This window comes from Tasmannia lanceolata, unplaced genomic scaffold (assembly GCF_043159265.1).
Source record: "Tasmannia lanceolata isolate RefF3 unplaced genomic scaffold, GAP_Taslan_0.1 ptg000019l, whole genome shotgun sequence".
NCBI lineage: Eukaryota > Viridiplantae > Streptophyta > Magnoliopsida > Canellales > Winteraceae > Tasmannia > Tasmannia lanceolata.
In genome coordinates, this window is record NW_027518696.1 from 9,995,340 (window position 1) to 10,012,607 (window position 17,268).

The following is a 17,268-nucleotide window of genomic DNA, read 5'->3' on the forward strand; positions in this document are numbered from 1 at the left end:
TCCGGCTCCGCGGCGAGCCAGTCTGTGGAAAGGATCAGATCCTTGGACCATAGGACGGATCCACTGCTATAGAGAATGGAGGAGATGGATCATCGGATAGAGGAACTGGCGAAGGACCAGAGCCGGCCCGTATCCAGGGCGTTCTCAAGCAGGACGCCATTCACTGATGATGTTCTGGGTGCCCCAGCACCCAGAGGGTTTAAAATGCCCGCCGTCCCTCAGTATGACGGCACTACAGACCCCGTGGACCACTTGGAGACGTTCAGAACAATTATGCTCCTCCACGGAGCTTCCGATGGCTTTCTTTGCAGAGCGTTTCCAACGACGCTAACTGGCGCGGCAAGAGACTGGTATTCCAGGATCAAACCGAACTCCATCAACAATTTTGATGATTTTGGAGAGGATCTTGTCCGCCACTTCATGAGCAGCCGTAGGCCAAGGAAAACAACAGCTTCCCTGATGGCCTTGCGACAGGACGACAACGAGCCTCTGAAGGTGTTCGTCCGCCGATTCAACAGGGAGGCACTTCAAGTGCCAAATCTAGATCCCTCAGCAGCAATGAATGCGCTCCTCGTAGGCGCCAGGTCTAATGATTTCCGTCGAGCGGTGGCTCGACAAAATCCGCACTCACTAGCGGATCTTATGGCCGGGGCAGAAGAGTACATAACGGTGGAAGAAACACTGGCAGCTCTTAATTCAAATCGGAGGATAACCTCTGAAGAGAAGAATCTCCCTAAGCAGCACAGGGAGGATAAACCTCCCAGGAGAGACAAGTCTCCGCCTCCTCAGAGAAGAGAAGAAAACTTCACGCCTCTCAACACCTCCAGAAAGCACATACTGGCGGCGATCAGCGAAGAAGAGTTCGTGAAGTGGCCTGCTAGAATGATCTCCAAGGGAAACAGGAGAGATCCTTCAAAGTACTGTCGGTTCCACAAGGACCACGGCCACGACACAGATGATTGTTGGCAACTCAAGGAGGAAATTGAGCAACTCATCAGCCGGGGCTATTTGAAAAAGTATATCCGAACTGATAGCCGCAACCAAGAGCGCAGAGGAAAGAGCCCCCAGGGCCGCAGCCCTCGAAGATCACAGCAGCCCCCTGCTCGGGACAAAACCCCTCAGCTGGCCAATGCGCAGCCTGAGGCACCCCGATCTCAGCCAAAGGGGGTCATCGGTACAATTATGGGTGGGCCTGCGGCTGGGGGCACCTCCTCTACCGCTCGCAAAGCATATGCACGGCGAGTTAACGCCGTGCACACAACCAGCAAAAAGACGAGAACGGAGAATGAGATCTCCTTCTCAGATGCAGATCTGGATAATCTTATCCTGCCCACGACGATGCACTGGTTTTAACCATGCTCGTTGCCAACTGGGAGGTGAAGAAAATCCTCGTAGACAATGGGAGTTCGACGGACATTCTATACTACCACGCCTTTGAGAAAATGACGATAGACGACGACCGTCTGAAGCCGGCGAACTCAGATTTATTTGGCTTCTCCGGAGAGGTCGTGAAAGTGGTGGGGCAGATCGAGCTCCCTGTTCTTGTCGGAGATCCACCTTGTCAAGCTTTCGCCATTGTCAACTTTCTGGTAGTAAGGGCCACTTCGGTCTATAATGCTATCTTGGGACGGCCTGGCCAGAACCTCATCCGTGCAGTAGCCTCGGCCTACCACCAAAAAATGAAGTTCATAACCCCCAATGGTGTGGGGGAAGTTCGAGGAGATCAGCCTCAATCCAGAGAGTGCTACGCAATGGCACTCAAAGGCAAAAATGCAGTTGAATCACTGCCAATTGAACTGCTCGATGTAAGGGACGAGCTCAGAGGGACTCAACCTGCTGAAGACCTCCTCTCCATCCCACTGTGCCTAGAGGACAGTGAGAAAGTCGTTCTGATCGGTTCCTCCCTCAGCAGCAGCATTCAACACCAGCTCACCAATTTTCTCCAGGACAATGCAGATGTCTTTGCATGGGTTCCTGCCGATATGCCCGGCATTGATCCAGAGATCAGCACACACAGGCTCGGTGTTGATTCAACCTGTAAACCGGTGAAGCAGAAGAGACGACATTTCGCCTTCGAAAGGCGGCAGGCAATAAAAGAAGAAGTGGAGAGGCTTCTGAAGGCTGACTTCATTCGCGAGATTCGATACCCGGACTGGTTGGCAAACGTAGTCCTAGTCAAGAAGACTAATGGGAAATGGAGGACCTGCGTCGACTTCACCGATCTGAATAAGGCTTGTCCTAAGGACAGCTATCCACTCCCGAAGATCGACCAACTCATTGACGCCACAGCGGGTCATGAACTGTTGAGCTTCATGGACGCCTTCTCCGGATATAATCAGATCAGGATGTACGAGTCGGATATACCAAAAACCTCCTTCGTCACAGATCAAGGGACTTACTGCTACCGAGTTATGCCCTTCGGCCTCAAAAATGCCGGAGCTACTTACCAAAGGCTTGTGAACAGACTTTTTTCAGAACCAGATCGGCCGTAACATGGAAGTCTATGTAGACGATATGCTGGTCAAAAGTCGGAGTGCGCAGGATCATGCGTCTGATCTCAGAGAAACATTCCAGGTCCTGAAGAAGCACAACATGAAACTTAACCCCACCAAGTGCACCTTTGGTGTCAGCTCGGGGAAGTTCTTAGGATTCATGGTGAGCCAGCGAGGGATAGAAGCAAACCCAGAAAAGATCAGAGCCGTGATGGAGCTTACTGCTCCAAAAACCATCATGGAAGTCCAGCGGCTCACCGGAATGATAGTGGCATTGGGTCGCTTTATCTCCAAATCAGCGGAAAGGTGCCTGCCCTTTTTCAGCGCGGTCAAGGGGCTCAAGACTGCGCCCTGGACGGAAGAATGCCAGATCGCATTCGAAGAGCTGAAAAGGTATTTGTCCTCTCCGCCATTATTAACAAAGCCGGAGCCGGGCGAGGAGCTATTTTTGTATCTCTCCATCAGCTCCACGGCTCTGGCAGCTGTCCTCGTTCGTGAAGAGCACCGCCAGCAAAAACCTATTTACTATGTCAGCAAGGTTCTTCACGACGCAGAAACAAGGTACCAGCGGGTCGAGAAATTGGCTTACGCGCTGGTAATGGCCGCCAGGAAGTTAAGGCCGTACTTCCAAGCTCACACTGTAAAGGTCTTGACTGATCAGCCACTTCGACAAGTTCTCCATCGACCAGATATCTCCGGGCGACTTGTGAAATGGGCTGTAGAGCTAAGCGAGTTCGATATTCAGTACGCACCCAGGCCAGCTATCAAGGCCCAAGTACTGGCAGATTTTGTAGCCGAGTGCACTATCCCCCAGCAGGTCGCCGACCCTGAAGCATTGCAGCTCCCAGTTGTAGAGAAAGTAGTCCCTGAAGAGCGTATGACAGAGGAAATTCGGACGGAAATCAGGCCACCGTCAGCCGGACAGGACTCCATAACCAGCACACCGACTTGGGAAGTATATGCCGACGGATCTTCAAATAAAAACGGCTGTGGAGCTGGCCTCATCCTCACTGGGCCTGATGAGTTCACTGCGGATTACGCCCTGAGATTCGGGTTCCGTGCATCAAACAATGAGGCAGAATATGAAGCCCTCCTTGCCGGAATGAGCCTAGCGATTCAGACCGGCGCCCAAAAATTGAAAGCATACTGCGACTCGCAGCTGGTAGCAAACCAGATCCAAGGGGTCTACGAAGCCCGAGACGAGCGTATGATTAAATACCTCGCCAAGGTTCGCCAACTTTCCAACCGGTTTGCAAGTTTCGAGGTCATCAGAGTACCAAGAACAGAAAATGCCAAAGCTGACGTGCTGTCAAAACTGGCTGCCTCTGGATATACCACTCTCGGAAGCATACACATGGAGTTTCTACAAAGGTCCAGCATCGACAGTAAAGCCATGGAAGTCATGCAGGTGGAAGATGAGCCGTGCTGGATGGATGAGATCATGGGTTATCTGCGCGATGCTAGACTCCCGGAGGATAAGAAGGAAGCTCGTAAGGTGATACAGAGAGCTGCCCGATTCTCCCTCAGTGGTGACAATCTATACAAAAGGTCATAAACTCTCCCATATATGAAGTGTCTGAGGCCGAGCGACGCCGCGTATGCACTACAAGAGACTCATGAAGGAATTTGCGGAGAACATCTGGGGGGCAAAGCTCTAGCGATAAAGGTGCTGCTCAGAGGACTGTATTGGCCTACTATCAGGCAGGATGCCCTGGATCTGGTTAAAAGGTGTGAGAGGTGTCAGAAGTTCTCTCCTACCATCCACCAGCCCGCCGTAGCAATGGCTCCAATTATTAGTCCGCTCCCCTTCGCAGTATGGGGGATGGACATCCTGGGCCCTTTCCCACCGGCCTCTGGAAAGCGCATGTTCGTGGTAGTGGCGATCGACTATTTCACTAAGTGGGTGGAGGCAGAACCTCTGGCCCAGATCACTGAGCAGAATGTGCAGAACTTCTTCTGGAAGGCAGTAGTCTGTAGATTCGGGATTCCCCGTGTCTTGATCACAGACAACGGCAAACAGTTCGACTGCCGGAACTTTCGAAAGTTCTGCTCGGACCTAAAGATTGAACAGAGATTCACTTCGATTGCTCACCCCCAGACCAATGGGCAAACGGAAGTAACTAATAGAATCCTGCTTCAGGGGATAAAGAAGAGGCTGGATGAAAAAGCTGGCCGATGGGCAGATGAGCTCTATCACGTTATGTGGGCTTACCGCACTACTCCTCGCACGACGACTGGTGAATCGCCGTTCAACCTCTCCTTTGGTACTGAGGCTGTGATACCAGTCGATATAGGCGCTCCGTCTCCCAGAATCACCAGCTTCAACGAGCAGCTTAACGGCGACGGGCTCCGTGCCGATCTCGACGTACTAGAAGAAATCCGGGAAGAATCTCGAATCCGGGTCGCCGCTTATAAGCAGAGGGTATCAAATTATCACAACTCCAAGATTCGCCCCAGAGAATTCAGGACAGGAGATTTGGTCCTGAGAAAGGCAGCCGTCTCCCAACCGACGAAAGTCGGGAAACTCTCCCCGACTTGGGAAGGGCCTTATCGAGTGAAAGAAGTTATCCGGCCAGGAAGCTACAAGCTGGAGACACTGGAGGAGCACTTATTACCTCACGCATGGAACTCCAAAAATCTCAGGAGATATTATCAATAGACAAAATGTCCGGCGTAAAAATGTGACTTTGTAAATTTGTAAATTTGTTGTTATAAATAAATAATCTTTTTTGCAGACTTTGTTTCACTCTTACTCTCTGGAAACCCAGTTCACAAAACTTGAGTACTCATCGGAAACCCGGTTCACAAAACTTGGGTACTCATTGGAAACCCAGTTCGCAAAACTCGGGTACTCATTGGAAACCCAATTCACAAAACTTGGGTACTCATCGGAAACCTAATTCACAAAACTTGGGTACTCATCGGAAACCCAGTTCACAAAACTTGGGTACTCATTGGAAACCCAGTTCACAAAACTCGGGTACTCATTGGGAACCCAGTTCTTAAACTTGGGTACTCATTAGAAACCCAGTTCACAAAACTTGGGTACTCACTGGAAACCCAGTTCTTAAACTTGGGTACTCATTGGAAACCCAGTTCACAAAACTTGGGTACTCACTGGAAACCCAGTTCTTAAACTTGGGTACTCACTGGAAACCCAGTTCACAAAACTTGGGTACTCACTGGAAACCCAGTTCTTAAACTTGGGTACTTGTTGGAAACCCAGTTCCTAAACTTGGGTACTTGCTGGAAGACCAGCTCGTCACAATTCGACTATCAACAGCCTCAGTCCCAGGTTATCAAAATTAAAAAGACAAGTCGAGCAAATTACTCAGTTGAGAAATATCAGAGACAGAAGGACAAATGTGATTTCATTGATCAGAATATGTGGGGCCTCGAGGGCCATTACAAAATTCATTTTAAAGAGGCTGCTAAGAGCTGTAGGGTCTCAAGGACCATTACAAAATGAGGTCAAAATAAACAAAAATAAAAATAAAAATACTAAGCATCTGGAAGAGAGGTGATGTCAGCATGAGCATCAGTAGGAGCATCTTGCTCCTCATCAGTAATCTTTGGCCTGGCAGGGAGAGTCATATTCTGCATCACTAAGTTTGGATTGCAGGCCTGGAGCTCCTGGAGGCAGTCGTAGTATCCAAGACTATAAGCCTCGCTCGACAGGCTGAAAAGTTCAGCCTCCTTCGCCTCTGTGGCCTCCTTCACTGCCGTCTCCTGCCTCTCTTTGGCTCTTCCTCTTTGGGCCTCCATGGCTTCGGCAGCCTTGACCAGTTTCTTCTTCTCTGAGGCCAGATCCTCCATCAACAACTTCTTCTCCTCCTGTACTCGCCCGATGCTCGTTTGAAGCTCTTGGACCTCAGTGGCCAACTTTCCGTTCACCTCTTCAGATGCGGTGATGGCTTCGGAGAACTTCTTACTCTTCTCCTTGAGATCATTGTAGTAGAGCAAGATCTACAGAAAGAAACAGGCATCAGTATGGTCAAAGGAAGAAATGGGCAGAAAGTTAGCAAACTGATCACCTCTTCCTTACCTAGTAAGCTGAGGATAACACAGCCTCCTCTCCTGTAGCTGGCGGCTCCTGAAGGACCTGTTGCTTGTCCTTCCGCAGCAGACACTTGCTCATGATCTCTGCTGCTACTCGGCTCTCGCCTATGGCAGTGTCATCTTTCAGAACGGCCCAATTGGGTCGAAAGACGTTCTCACTAAGCCCCGTAGGAGGACGAGCTCCAGAACCGGTTCCAGTAGAAGCACCACCGGACTTAGAAGAGCCACCGCCCTGGGCAAAGGGGCCTATTAGCTTCACCGTAGTCTTGGCCCTCTGAGATGGGGGTGGAGGAGTGCCCTGTGATGGGGCCGGACTCGCCAGTACAGTCGCCTTTCTCTTCTGGCGCTCCTGTTGTGCCTGTACAGCACCCTCCTGTGCCCGTGGCTGGGCTCCCTGTCTTATTTTCTCAACGGTCGATTGTTTCTTCATTTCTGCAAGACAAGCGAGCAGTCAGAAGCAAGCATATAAAAGTAAACATATTCTAAAGACAAGTCTAGCTACATACGTTCTGGAGTCGCGGCACTCACGCCCAGTCCAACTAGCACCTCCTCTCTTGAGAACTCTGCACAGCGGATAAGGCCTGATTGCTCAATCTCCTTCCGCATCAAGGCGAAAGTCTCTGTCCTCACTCTCGAGGAGCGGCTTTCGACTTAATTTGGAAGTGTCCGGAGTGTCCCACACTAGAGGGACAGGCCAGGGCTCACTGGCCTCCTTATCCTCGACGTAGAAGAACCTATTCTTCCATGAATGTATTGACGAGGGGATGCCGGTAATGATTTTTAGTTCAGGGCGTTGACTGATGTAGATCCAGCCCCCCTCCTTATGCCTCTTCAGATGTGCACAAGCACGGAATAGCGACAAGCTCACGCTCCTCTCTAACCGGCCGTGGACGAGATACAAGAACCCAGTCAGTAGTCTCCATGAGTTCGGAGCTACTTGAGCTGGGGCCAGTCTGTAGTATCGAAGCACGGCTGCGAAGAATGGGTGCAAAGGAAATCGGAGTCCCGCCCTCATCGACTCCTCATATATACAGAGATCTCGACTCTCGTTACAGGCTCTGTCTCCCTCTATAGCTGCCTTCAGTTCAAATCTTGGAGGCACACAGTACTTATCCCTAATGTCTCCTAGCATGGACCTGGTGAGATAGTTCTCCTCGACTAGAGCTCGCAGGTTGTATTTTGGGTTGGCATCCATCCGCGCTCTAGCGACCACCTCCACCGCCCGGCCAGGAAGGAATGTTGTAGACGCCTCAGCAACGTCACTTTCAACACTCCCTTCTGCTCGGGGGAGACTACCAGTGGGGAGTGGAGTGGCGTTCAAGTCTAAAAACACCTCGTCCCTGTCCCCTCCGTCGTCGCTATCTACAAGATCTATCCCAGCGGACGTCCTAGCCATTACAGGCTCCTGCGGCGGCCTAAATTCTGAACTACTGCTAGTGGAGGACTCCGTACTGGACTCGGAACTCGAATTACTATCAGACATGCAGTAAAGAGAAGGGCTGAGAGGAATACCGGTGAGTGGAGCTCGTCAAGTCCTTGCGTAACTCCCACTGCGAACTGCGAACTGAGAACTGAGAAGTCGAAGCTCCCAGAGCAAGAATAAAAGAAAAGATGAAAAGTAAAAAGTAAAAAAAATGAAAGGGGGTAAACCTCCTTTTATAGCTTTTCAGAGGCGGTGGGGCATTAAATGCGACGTACGCATCTCGAGGACACTCGAATGGCGCCACGTGTCCCATATTTATGACGGACACATTCTCCCACTCAAAAATACGATCAAGCACGCGCGTGTTACTACGCGCATGAAAATTCACATCTCCACTCCGCACTCCATGCTCCGCACTCCGTACTGGATCTCAAAAGCCGAACTGGATATAACGCGTTTCAACAAAACGACAAAAATCAGTCCGGTCCGAACCGGACTGGCCGCAAGACGACAAAAATCAGTCCGGCAAAATCCGAACTGGATATAACGCGTTTCAACAAAACGACAAAAATCAGTCCGGTCCGAACCAGACTGGCCGCAAGACGACAAAAATCAGTCCGGCAAAATCCGAACTGGATATAACGCGTTTCAACAAAACGACAAAAATCAGTCCGGTCCGAACCGGACTGGCCGCAAGACGACAAAAATCAGTCCGGCAAAAGCTGAACTGGATATAACGCGTTTCAACAAAACGACAAAAATCAGTCCGGTCCGAACCGGACTCAACTTCCAGCCGGACTCCGGACTGGATCTCCGCATTCAACTTCCAGCCGGACTCCGGACTGGATCTCCGGACTCAACTTCCAGCCGGACTCCGGACTGGATCTCCGGACTCAACTTCCAGCCGGACTCCGGACTGGATCTCCGGACTCAACTTCCAGCCGGACTCCGGACTGGATTTCTGAACTTAATTTTCTGACTCACTCCCAGACAATGCCTACCCATTAAGAGAATCGATTGATCACACTTTCCCAAGTCTCTCAATGACTTGGAAAACTGGGGGGCAACTGATGGGGTGTGAAAACACCAGCCTCTCACAGGCCGCCACCTGTCCCAGAGTAGGTGAGCTGCAGCCTCTCACAGACCGCCACCTGTCCCAGAGTAGGTGAGCTGCAGCCTCTCACAGGCCGCCACCTGTCCCAGAGTAGGTGAGCTGCAGCTTCTCACAGGCCGCCACCTGTCTCAGAGTAGGTGAGCTGCAGCCTCTCACAGGCCGCCACCTGTCCTGGACACCTGTCCAGGACACCTCACCAGGATTTCCCTATAAATAGAGGATCAAAGCTCAGACCAATGGGTAATGCGAAAAATCCCTTCTCTCCCTAAAAACTCTTAGACATCTCCCCTTCACTCCTGCTCATACTGACTTGAGTGTCGAAGGGCCTGTCCGGAGTAAAACCCGGTCTGGTCTTCTGACCTCGCTTGCTTTGTGCAGGACTCAGCCCTCATAGCAGGACTCATTCTCAACCACTCTACTATTCGCTCACTCCGGTCCTTCAGGACTCAGCTCCTCTGGTCATCCAGCTCAGCTCTTACGTCACTGCTGTACCTGTTACCGATTTTAGGTCTAACACATGTAAACACTGCAGTAATTTCTTTCATACCACAGAAGCTTGTGCGAAAAATGCGGTGCCTTCCAAAGAACTCAAACAAAACCAGGTGTGGAGAGTAAAGGAAACTGCTAAGGAAACAACTGAAATTAGAGAAAATGAGGGGGCAATTATTGAGTTGGAGGAAGACCAGGAGAATGATAAAGTTGAAGATAAATCGCTCACGGGAGAGCTCAATAGCACAATTATCAATCCAAATGTTGCAAAACAGACCATTCCGAGCCTTTTTTTAAAAACACATAACCATTATTCCATTTTGGGGGAGATAAATGACAATGATAAAGAGGAACTTGAAGAAGAGTCAATGATTAACTCAGTGAGACCTACTCAGGGTCAACTGATTAGTAATTCTCAAAGGGAACAGTCAGTGGACTGTGGACTGCAGGCCTATTGCTATTCACCGACAACAAATTTCTACTACGGAAAACTCAGCTATTTTGCCAACCCCCACTGAAGCTGACAATTTGGAGGAAAATGTTTGGCATCCCCGCAGGATTATTCATAAGAAGAAAACAGAGTCTCAATCCACTCCTGCTGAAGACCAGTTATCAGGATCAGATAAGGAAGACTCATCCCCTGCATTAAAGAAGAATTGGTCTCCTGGTATCCAAACCCAAAGAATCAAAACTGAAGTTATGTCAGGTATGCTCTCTGATACTAGAGTAGAAGGAAGCAGCCAAAACTATCTGGAAGAAACACTGATTTCTGATATTGAAGAAAATGCTCCTTTGATAGCCCCAGTATCCTCTCCCAACACCAGTTCTTAATGAAGATTATTGCCTCCTGGAACATTAGAGTGATCTGCTCGGCGAGTAAGAAAGGTGAAGTATACAACCTGATTATGAACTCAAATGCTCCTCTTTGCTGTCTCCAGGAAACTAAAGCCAGAAGACAGATGATGAGAGATAATGTATATGATATCTGTAGCTCCAGAGAATCTTTTGGCAACTACAATCATGTTATTAAAGGGCGTGTTTGGACTCTCTGGGATCCAGATCGTGTGCAATTAGATATCCTTAATGATTCTAGTCAATTCATTCATCCTAGAGTCACTCTGCTTCAAACTCACCAGACATTCCTTCTCACTAATGTTTACGGGAGGAATTATGGGGGCGATCGTAGAATCCTCTGGCAAGACATGGAGACCTTAAGCAGTACTATCCAAGAACCTTGGATTCTGATAGGGGATTTCAATGCCGTCCGTTACCACTCAGAGAAATCTAAAGGGATGATTATCAATCAGAGTGACATGGACGATTTTAATTGCTGCAACAACAATTGCTCTTTGGCTGATCTCCGCTCTATTGGACATCCCTTGTCTTGGAGTAATGGAGCTTCCCTCTCTGAAAGGAAGTATGCTAGACTTGATAGAGCTCTCATCAATGATATATGGCTTCAGGATTATCCCCTTGCATTTGCAGAATACAGAGCTCCTGGAATTTCAGATCACAGCCGTATCGTTGTCAGCCTCAAGGAACAATGCAGCCTTGGGCCTAAGCCCTTCCGATTTATGGACATGTGGTTTGCTGATTCTTCCTTATACCCTGAAGTTGAGAGAGCTTGGGCTATCAAAATTGTCGGCAACCCCATGTATAGAATAGTTCAGAAGCTTAAAGAAGTCAGAAGAGCTATTGGCATCTGGGATAAAGATATATTCGGCCGTGTTGATATCATGCTTCCTATGGCGAGAAGAAACCTTCAGGATGTGCAGAACAGACTGGCTATTAATCCTGCGAATCAAGATATTAGAAAAGAAGAAATTGCGGTGAGGGAGGAATTCCTAAATGTTTCTCGAAAAGAGGAATCTATGATGCGGCAAAAATCAAGAGTAGACTGGCTATGTGAAGGGGATACTAATTCTAAATTCTTTCATGCGGTGGTTAAGGCGAGTTATCATCGGAATCAAATCATGGCGATGGAACGTGAAGATGACACTATCACTTATGATCCAAATGAGATTTCGAGTATTCTTGTTAATTTTTATCAGAACCTACTGAACAAAAGACTCCCCCCCTGAATTCATTGTTCCGAATCCTGATAAAAAGCTAACACTGGAGGAAGCTGAGTTCTTGACCAGAGAGGTCTCTCGGGAGGAAATCAGGCAAGCGGTCTTCTCTATTGATGGGAATAAAGCTCCTGGTCCTGACGACTTCACTGCTGCCATCCAAAATTTCTTCTCAAGAGGTAAGCTACTTAAGGAGGTTAACACCACCTTCATATCTCTCATTCCCAAGGGACCCGATGCTTCTACCCCCAGCAAATCAGGCCAATTTCGCTCTGCTCTTTTATCTACAAAACCATTACAAAAATTTTGGCAGCAAGACTTAAAACTGTGATCAATAAAAGAAGGCCCTCAGTCAAATACTGGATGATATCAAGATAAAATTGAGAAATCTCAATATCTCTGATGATTATGCTGACAGAAATATTCTAATGGCTGACAATTTCAGGTACAAATTTCTCCTGAATTGTAAAACCGACAGATTCTGCAGATGGATTCCGCCAATCCCAGGAGAATTTAAGCTCAATTCTGATGCGTCTCTGTCCGACGAAGGAGGTGGCATAGGAGGAATCATCAGGGACTCAAACGGGGATGCGATCTACTGTTTCTCCCTGTCAATTTCAAAAGGCGAAATTTATTCTCTGGAAATTCATGCTATCTGTACCGGGGTCGCTGCTGCTATGGCTTTGGGGATCACAAATCTGTGGATTGAAGCTGACTCCACCTTTGCTGTTGCTTCTTTGGATAAATCATCCCATCCACCTTGGAACAATCTCCCGGATATCAAGAAAGCATGGAGCTATCTTGATAGTGTTGATTGGAGAATCTCGCATATTTGGAGAGAAGCAAACTCCGCTGCTGACTATCTATCAAAAAGAAGTTGTACATGCAAAGGCGAAAATATTCCCATCCATTGCATCCCTTTGCCTCTGATGGATATTCTATCCAGAGATCAAGCCGGCGAGATTTATCAAAGGCTGTAGTTTATCAGGGTATTCTTATATTGGACTGATTTTTTTGTTGTATTTTGCTTTTTTCTGTCTCTGTAAGCTCTCCGAGCCCATCCCCGGGGTTTAATTCTGTGCCATGGGGACCTCTTGTACTTATTGGTTCCTACTTCTTTAATATATCTGGTGGGGGTCTTGCCTAACCCCAGCTTAATCATAAAACAAAAGGGGTTGGATGTTCAATCCTAGCTTACCTCCGGAAAAACCTTTTTTTTTTTTCCAAAAAATTTGCTATAAAAGGAGAGTGTTATGCTCGTTCCTAAAAGACACGTATTTCCTTATTGGGGCCACCATTGATAGGAAAAGTGATTTTCTTACTTCTCGTTCTTTAGTGGGCGCAGTAAAAAAGAAACCACTAGGGTTGAAAATTAATGATTGATGGCATCACACCTAATCCATGATGAGAAACACCCTTGGTCCTCATTTGTTTAGACAATCAATGGGCTTGACTTGTCTTAGGGCTGGGAACGGGCGGGGCGGGGCGGGGCTTCCCGTCCCCGTCTCCATCTCATCTCAAGGAAAATTCCCCATCCCTGCTACGGGATGGGACCGTAACTGTTTTCCAATAGTTTTTGAAAAATGATATCCCCTCCCTAAATGGATAAAATACCCCCCCACACACTGTTTCTGTGAGAATGGCTCACTGCTTGAGGATAAATTCACCCCCTTTAATGTTTTCCTATGCCTTTAAAACTTAACGAATAACGTTTAAGAAGGGCGTGGGTGGGTATCATTCCCCTAGTTTTTATTTTGTTGCTAGGACTTAGGAGTTGGAATAAAATACCTCGGGAAAGGATTTGATGAATTCCTATTACGATCTGAGCAGACCGTCCAAATGGGCCGAATCCGACCCAGTTGACGTTCTACAAACTGATTTCCGTGTCCCATTTGCCTTTCTTTTAGTAAACGTGTAAAATAAAGCACATTGAACCAAAAGCAAGGTTTTGAAGCCACAAAACAAGGTTTGAGTTTGGCAACACAGAGATCCAAGATAGAAGTTCCTAGATTCCAGTGGGACCCTCCTAGTTAATGGCCTGAAAATTCTCCTCCTTCGTCCAATTTCCCCCCATCATTTTGGAACATCAGCCTAACTTTGATGGACCCAAGAAATGAATGGCTTGGATCATCTCACATGTGGTCTCCACCAATACTTTCAGCTGCCCTTGTAGAAGAAGGTGAAAGTTAAAAGCAAAGACAAGGGTGTGTGTGAACGAGGGTTTAGATTATCATTTTCCTCTCTGCATTTTTACCCCATGGTCCCCAACAAACACCACGCCATTAAACCTAACCGTTTGTCTAGATGCAACACATTGAAACATAATCTGATCCACGAACACCCCCTATTATAGATGTAGGTACCGACATTGATCGATCTGAAGAGACTGTGATGGGGACCAACTTAGGATTCCCGTGGCTATGCACAGACAATCCTTATCGTCCACCCTGTGAACCATTAATTGGATGACATTTCAGGCTACAGAGTGTGGTCTATTAAGACAACACCATGTGTCCAAGTATTTTGTGGGCCTATTCCAGCCTACAAAATACTCAGGGCGGTGATAAATTTACCCCCGACCTGAATAAATTCACTCATTTTACCGGTTGTGAAGTCACAAGGTACCTCTCTCTCTCTCTCTCTCTCTCTCTCAAATGAACCTTTGGTGGGGCCTAACAAGTGAATTGTTTAGATCTTTGAACCGGGTAAGCCTCACCGTTACTTCTTCTCACAACCAAGGTCTTAAATTTTGGCCGAAGTTCGGTGAGGACCGAAACCAAAATGTTTCGAAACCGAAATTGCCAAAATTTACCAAATTTCAGTCGAAATTTCGGCAAAGTTTTTGATAAAATATTAATTTTTATTCCTTTACAGAATTTCAGCTGAAATTACCGAAATTTTGGCCCAAAAACGACATTTCGAGCGCCTTTACCGAATTTTAGCTGAAATTCTGGGATTTTAGCTAAAATTTCAGTTTCGGTGAGGACCAAAACTACCCCTGAAACTGAAATCTAAAATGAACTGTCGAAATCTTTGAAGTATGTGGACATCATAAAAATTATATTACTTTTAAAAAAATCACTGTGGCCCACCTGATTCGAATATTCAAACCGTTCATTTGTTGGGCACCAATGTAAATAGGCCATGCCCATAAAATCAACTCCGTAGGATGGTCCAAACCCTCCGATCAGCCTATGCTAATTGGAGAGTTAGGATCATTTTCTGGAGATGTAAATAGATTTACAGGGAAAGACTTATTTACATTGGGCCCATCAGATGAACGTTTTGGTGGGAGTATCATTTCCAGGGTCCAATTCAAAGGGCCCACACACCCAACAACACAAACCCGTCAAATTGTTGGAAAATCATAAAGACGCGTGACAAACCACACTCCCAAGTAGCGAGAGTGACCTCTCCACTGGTCGGCTTGGTGGGACCCACCTAAAACCACCATTACTATTTCAGACCACACCATTTTGGCCGACATTCCGTGTGGAGACAGCACAAAATACCGTGTCCTTAACACTTACGGCCACACGCACTAAATTTCCCAGTCAAAATTTCAAATCACTCCACGTGTCACATTTACATTGGTCCGTTATACCTTCTTATCTTCTTCTCCTTCCTACCCCATCACTCTTATATATACTTCTCTAAGCTTAAAGTTCCCTTCAACGAACTCTAAATCTGAAATCCCAAAAACAAGGAAACAAAAATCCCGATGAGGAATTATTTTTCCGGATGCATTTTCAATACAAAATCCCCCGCGAAATTCATCGATCCAGATGGAAATCTCCGGAGAGTCGGAGCTCCGGCCGAAGCCGCCGAGCTCATGCTCGAATTTCCCGGCTACGTGGTGGCTCCGGCAGAGGAGCTCCGGCGGACTCGCCGGATATCGGCGATGAAAGCCGAAGAGAAATTGCGAGGCAGGAAACTGTACCTGATGTTCCCGGTGGCGAGGGCGAATTGTAGGGTATCCGATAAAGAGATCGCAGCCGTTGATACCGCCACGTGTCAGAAGAAGAAAGTGAAGAGTGGCGCATCTAGGGTTTTCCCGGAGAAAGAGAGGGTTAAGATTTTGGAAGTTGAAGATGATGAGGGAGAGAAGGAGACCGGTTTTCCCGGTCACCGGTTGAGTAATTACCGGAATTGGAAGCCGGTGCTTGAGACCATTAAGGAAGGAAGTTAAGACGAGTGATTTATGCAGTGGGGGGTGGAAGATGCCAAAACATGGGGGGATGGAATTTTAGGAGAGGTTGGTGGTCAGGTTTTCACATGTAGACGCTTAATTGAAAGTTTACATGAATGAGTTGAATTTTAGGAGAATGGAATTTACTTGATGTACAAATGCAATTTATTTTTTACGAGGAGTATTTGCAACCTCTTGATTTGATAAATACACCCATCTATATTTTAGAAGGGAAGGGTGGCCCAATTGAAGGTGAAGATAATGTCGCCAAGCTATGCCAAACAGGCACAATTTTCAAGAATATCAGTCCCAATTTAATCTCTTCACACATGATTGATTGTTCATATCGTTCCTTATTAGTTGTTTCTTGTGTGAGTTGAGTGATGAGAACCGAATGAATTTAATGTGCATATGTTTCATGCATAGAGGACTCATGCCGCTGAAGAGACTCTTTATAAGATGTTGTGCTATAAACTCCCTAACCTCTAATTAATTGATATACACGGACAGTGATTAAAAGAAGGAGAACTTCTTGTTTTTTTTTTTAATGACATAGGCTATCCCCACCCCAAATTTTTAGGGCAGGACTATTCCCTACTGATGAGTGCAAGGGTTCGAACTCTCCTCAATGGAGAGCATACCCATGACTTTAAGCTGAGCCACAGCGGTACGGGTGAGATTCGTCCGTGAAGAGAGAGTGCTCTAATCTCAGCCTCAACGTTAAAGGATTCTCAGTTATGACTGACTTCAACCTCCTACTGTTTTCTTGGTGTGTTTTATTGTTGGCCACTCATTGGTTGTGAACCTTGGGTCTCTTCTTATGAGAATTCTTATGTATGGGTATGTAGTCCACACAAGGAGATAAGGGATTTACCTTCAAGGGGATGGGTACTTCAAAATTTAAATGGTGGACAACAAGATATTCTAGAAGAATGCTAGAAAATTTGGGGGAAGGGAATGGTGTTTAATGTCTTAAGCATGGATATGTCTTCTTCTTTACTCCATTGAACAAGTTATAAGAATTGTTCACGGAGTGAAAACGACAACCCTCACCTTAATCCCTCACCTTAATTGCAATTGTTGACTATGAGACGGATAGAGACTAGGGGTGGACATGGTTCGGTTCAGTTTGGTTCCGGGGTATACCCAGAACCGAACCATATTCAATTGGTTCCCATAATTTGAAACCAGAAATGAACCATATATCTTTGAAACCGAACCGAACCAGAACCGAAGTTGATCGGTTCTGGGTTTATCCAACCTTTATTTTATAAAATTTTCCCCAATTATTAGATGAATGAATGGAATGCATGGGCTGTTCAAGAGAGAGTTTAATAAAACCACCATGAAAGTTTATAAACCTGTTCAACAATATTTAATAAACCACCATGTAACGATTGAGATTTTATTCGTTTTTAAGAACTTATGATAAA

The 17,268-nt window shown here is 47.0% G+C and overlaps 3 protein-coding genes across 3 annotated transcripts in view; 2 read left to right on the plus strand and 1 right to left on the minus strand.

The window, feature by feature from the left end:
- Positions 1–7,157, minus strand: part of LOC143852286 (uncharacterized) — a 28,453-nt gene extending 21,296 nt beyond the window's left edge. The window contains exons 1-3 of the mRNA XM_077361687.1: positions 7,058–7,157; positions 6,811–6,983; positions 6,169–6,458 (exon numbers count right to left, since the gene is read on the minus strand). Coding sequence (XP_077217802.1) covers positions 6,169–6,458; positions 6,811–6,983; positions 7,058–7,157 — 563 coding nt within the window. The remainder of the gene's footprint in view (positions 1–6,168; positions 6,459–6,810; positions 6,984–7,057) is intronic.
- Positions 7,158–10,407: 3,250 nt separating this feature from the next.
- On the plus strand, positions 10,408–12,626 carry LOC143852287 (uncharacterized). The gene is made up of 3 exons (XM_077361688.1): positions 10,408–11,563; positions 11,646–11,973; positions 12,092–12,626. Exons 1-3 carry the CDS (start codon positions 10,408–10,410, stop codon positions 12,624–12,626), a joined length of 2,019 nt encoding a protein of 672 aa, XP_077217803.1.
- Positions 12,627–15,367: 2,741 nt separating this feature from the next.
- Positions 15,368–15,835, plus strand: LOC143852288 (uncharacterized). The gene has a single exon (XM_077361689.1). It carries the CDS (start codon positions 15,368–15,370, stop codon positions 15,833–15,835), a length of 468 nt encoding a protein of 155 aa, XP_077217804.1.
- Positions 15,836–17,268: the final 1,433 nt, after the last annotated feature.

What these genes read in the sequence shown, in the direction of transcription:
- LOC143852287 (XM_077361688.1), top strand. Translation starts at nt 10,408, where the DNA reads ATGAAGATTATTGCCTCCTGGAACATTAGAGTGATCTGCTCGGCGAGT. An exon ending in TCAAATCATGGCGATGGAAC is followed by an intron (nt 11,564 to 11,645) that starts GTGAAGATGACA and finishes ACTGAACAAAAG; the next exon opens with ACTCCCCCCCTGAATTCATT. An exon ending in TGGCAGCAAGACTTAAAACT is followed by an intron (nt 11,974 to 12,091) that starts GTGATCAATAAA and finishes TGACAATTTCAG; the next exon opens with GTACAAATTTCTCCTGAATT.
- LOC143852288 (XM_077361689.1), top strand. Translation starts at nt 15,368, where the DNA reads ATGAGGAATTATTTTTCCGGATGCATTTTCAATACAAAATCCCCCGCG.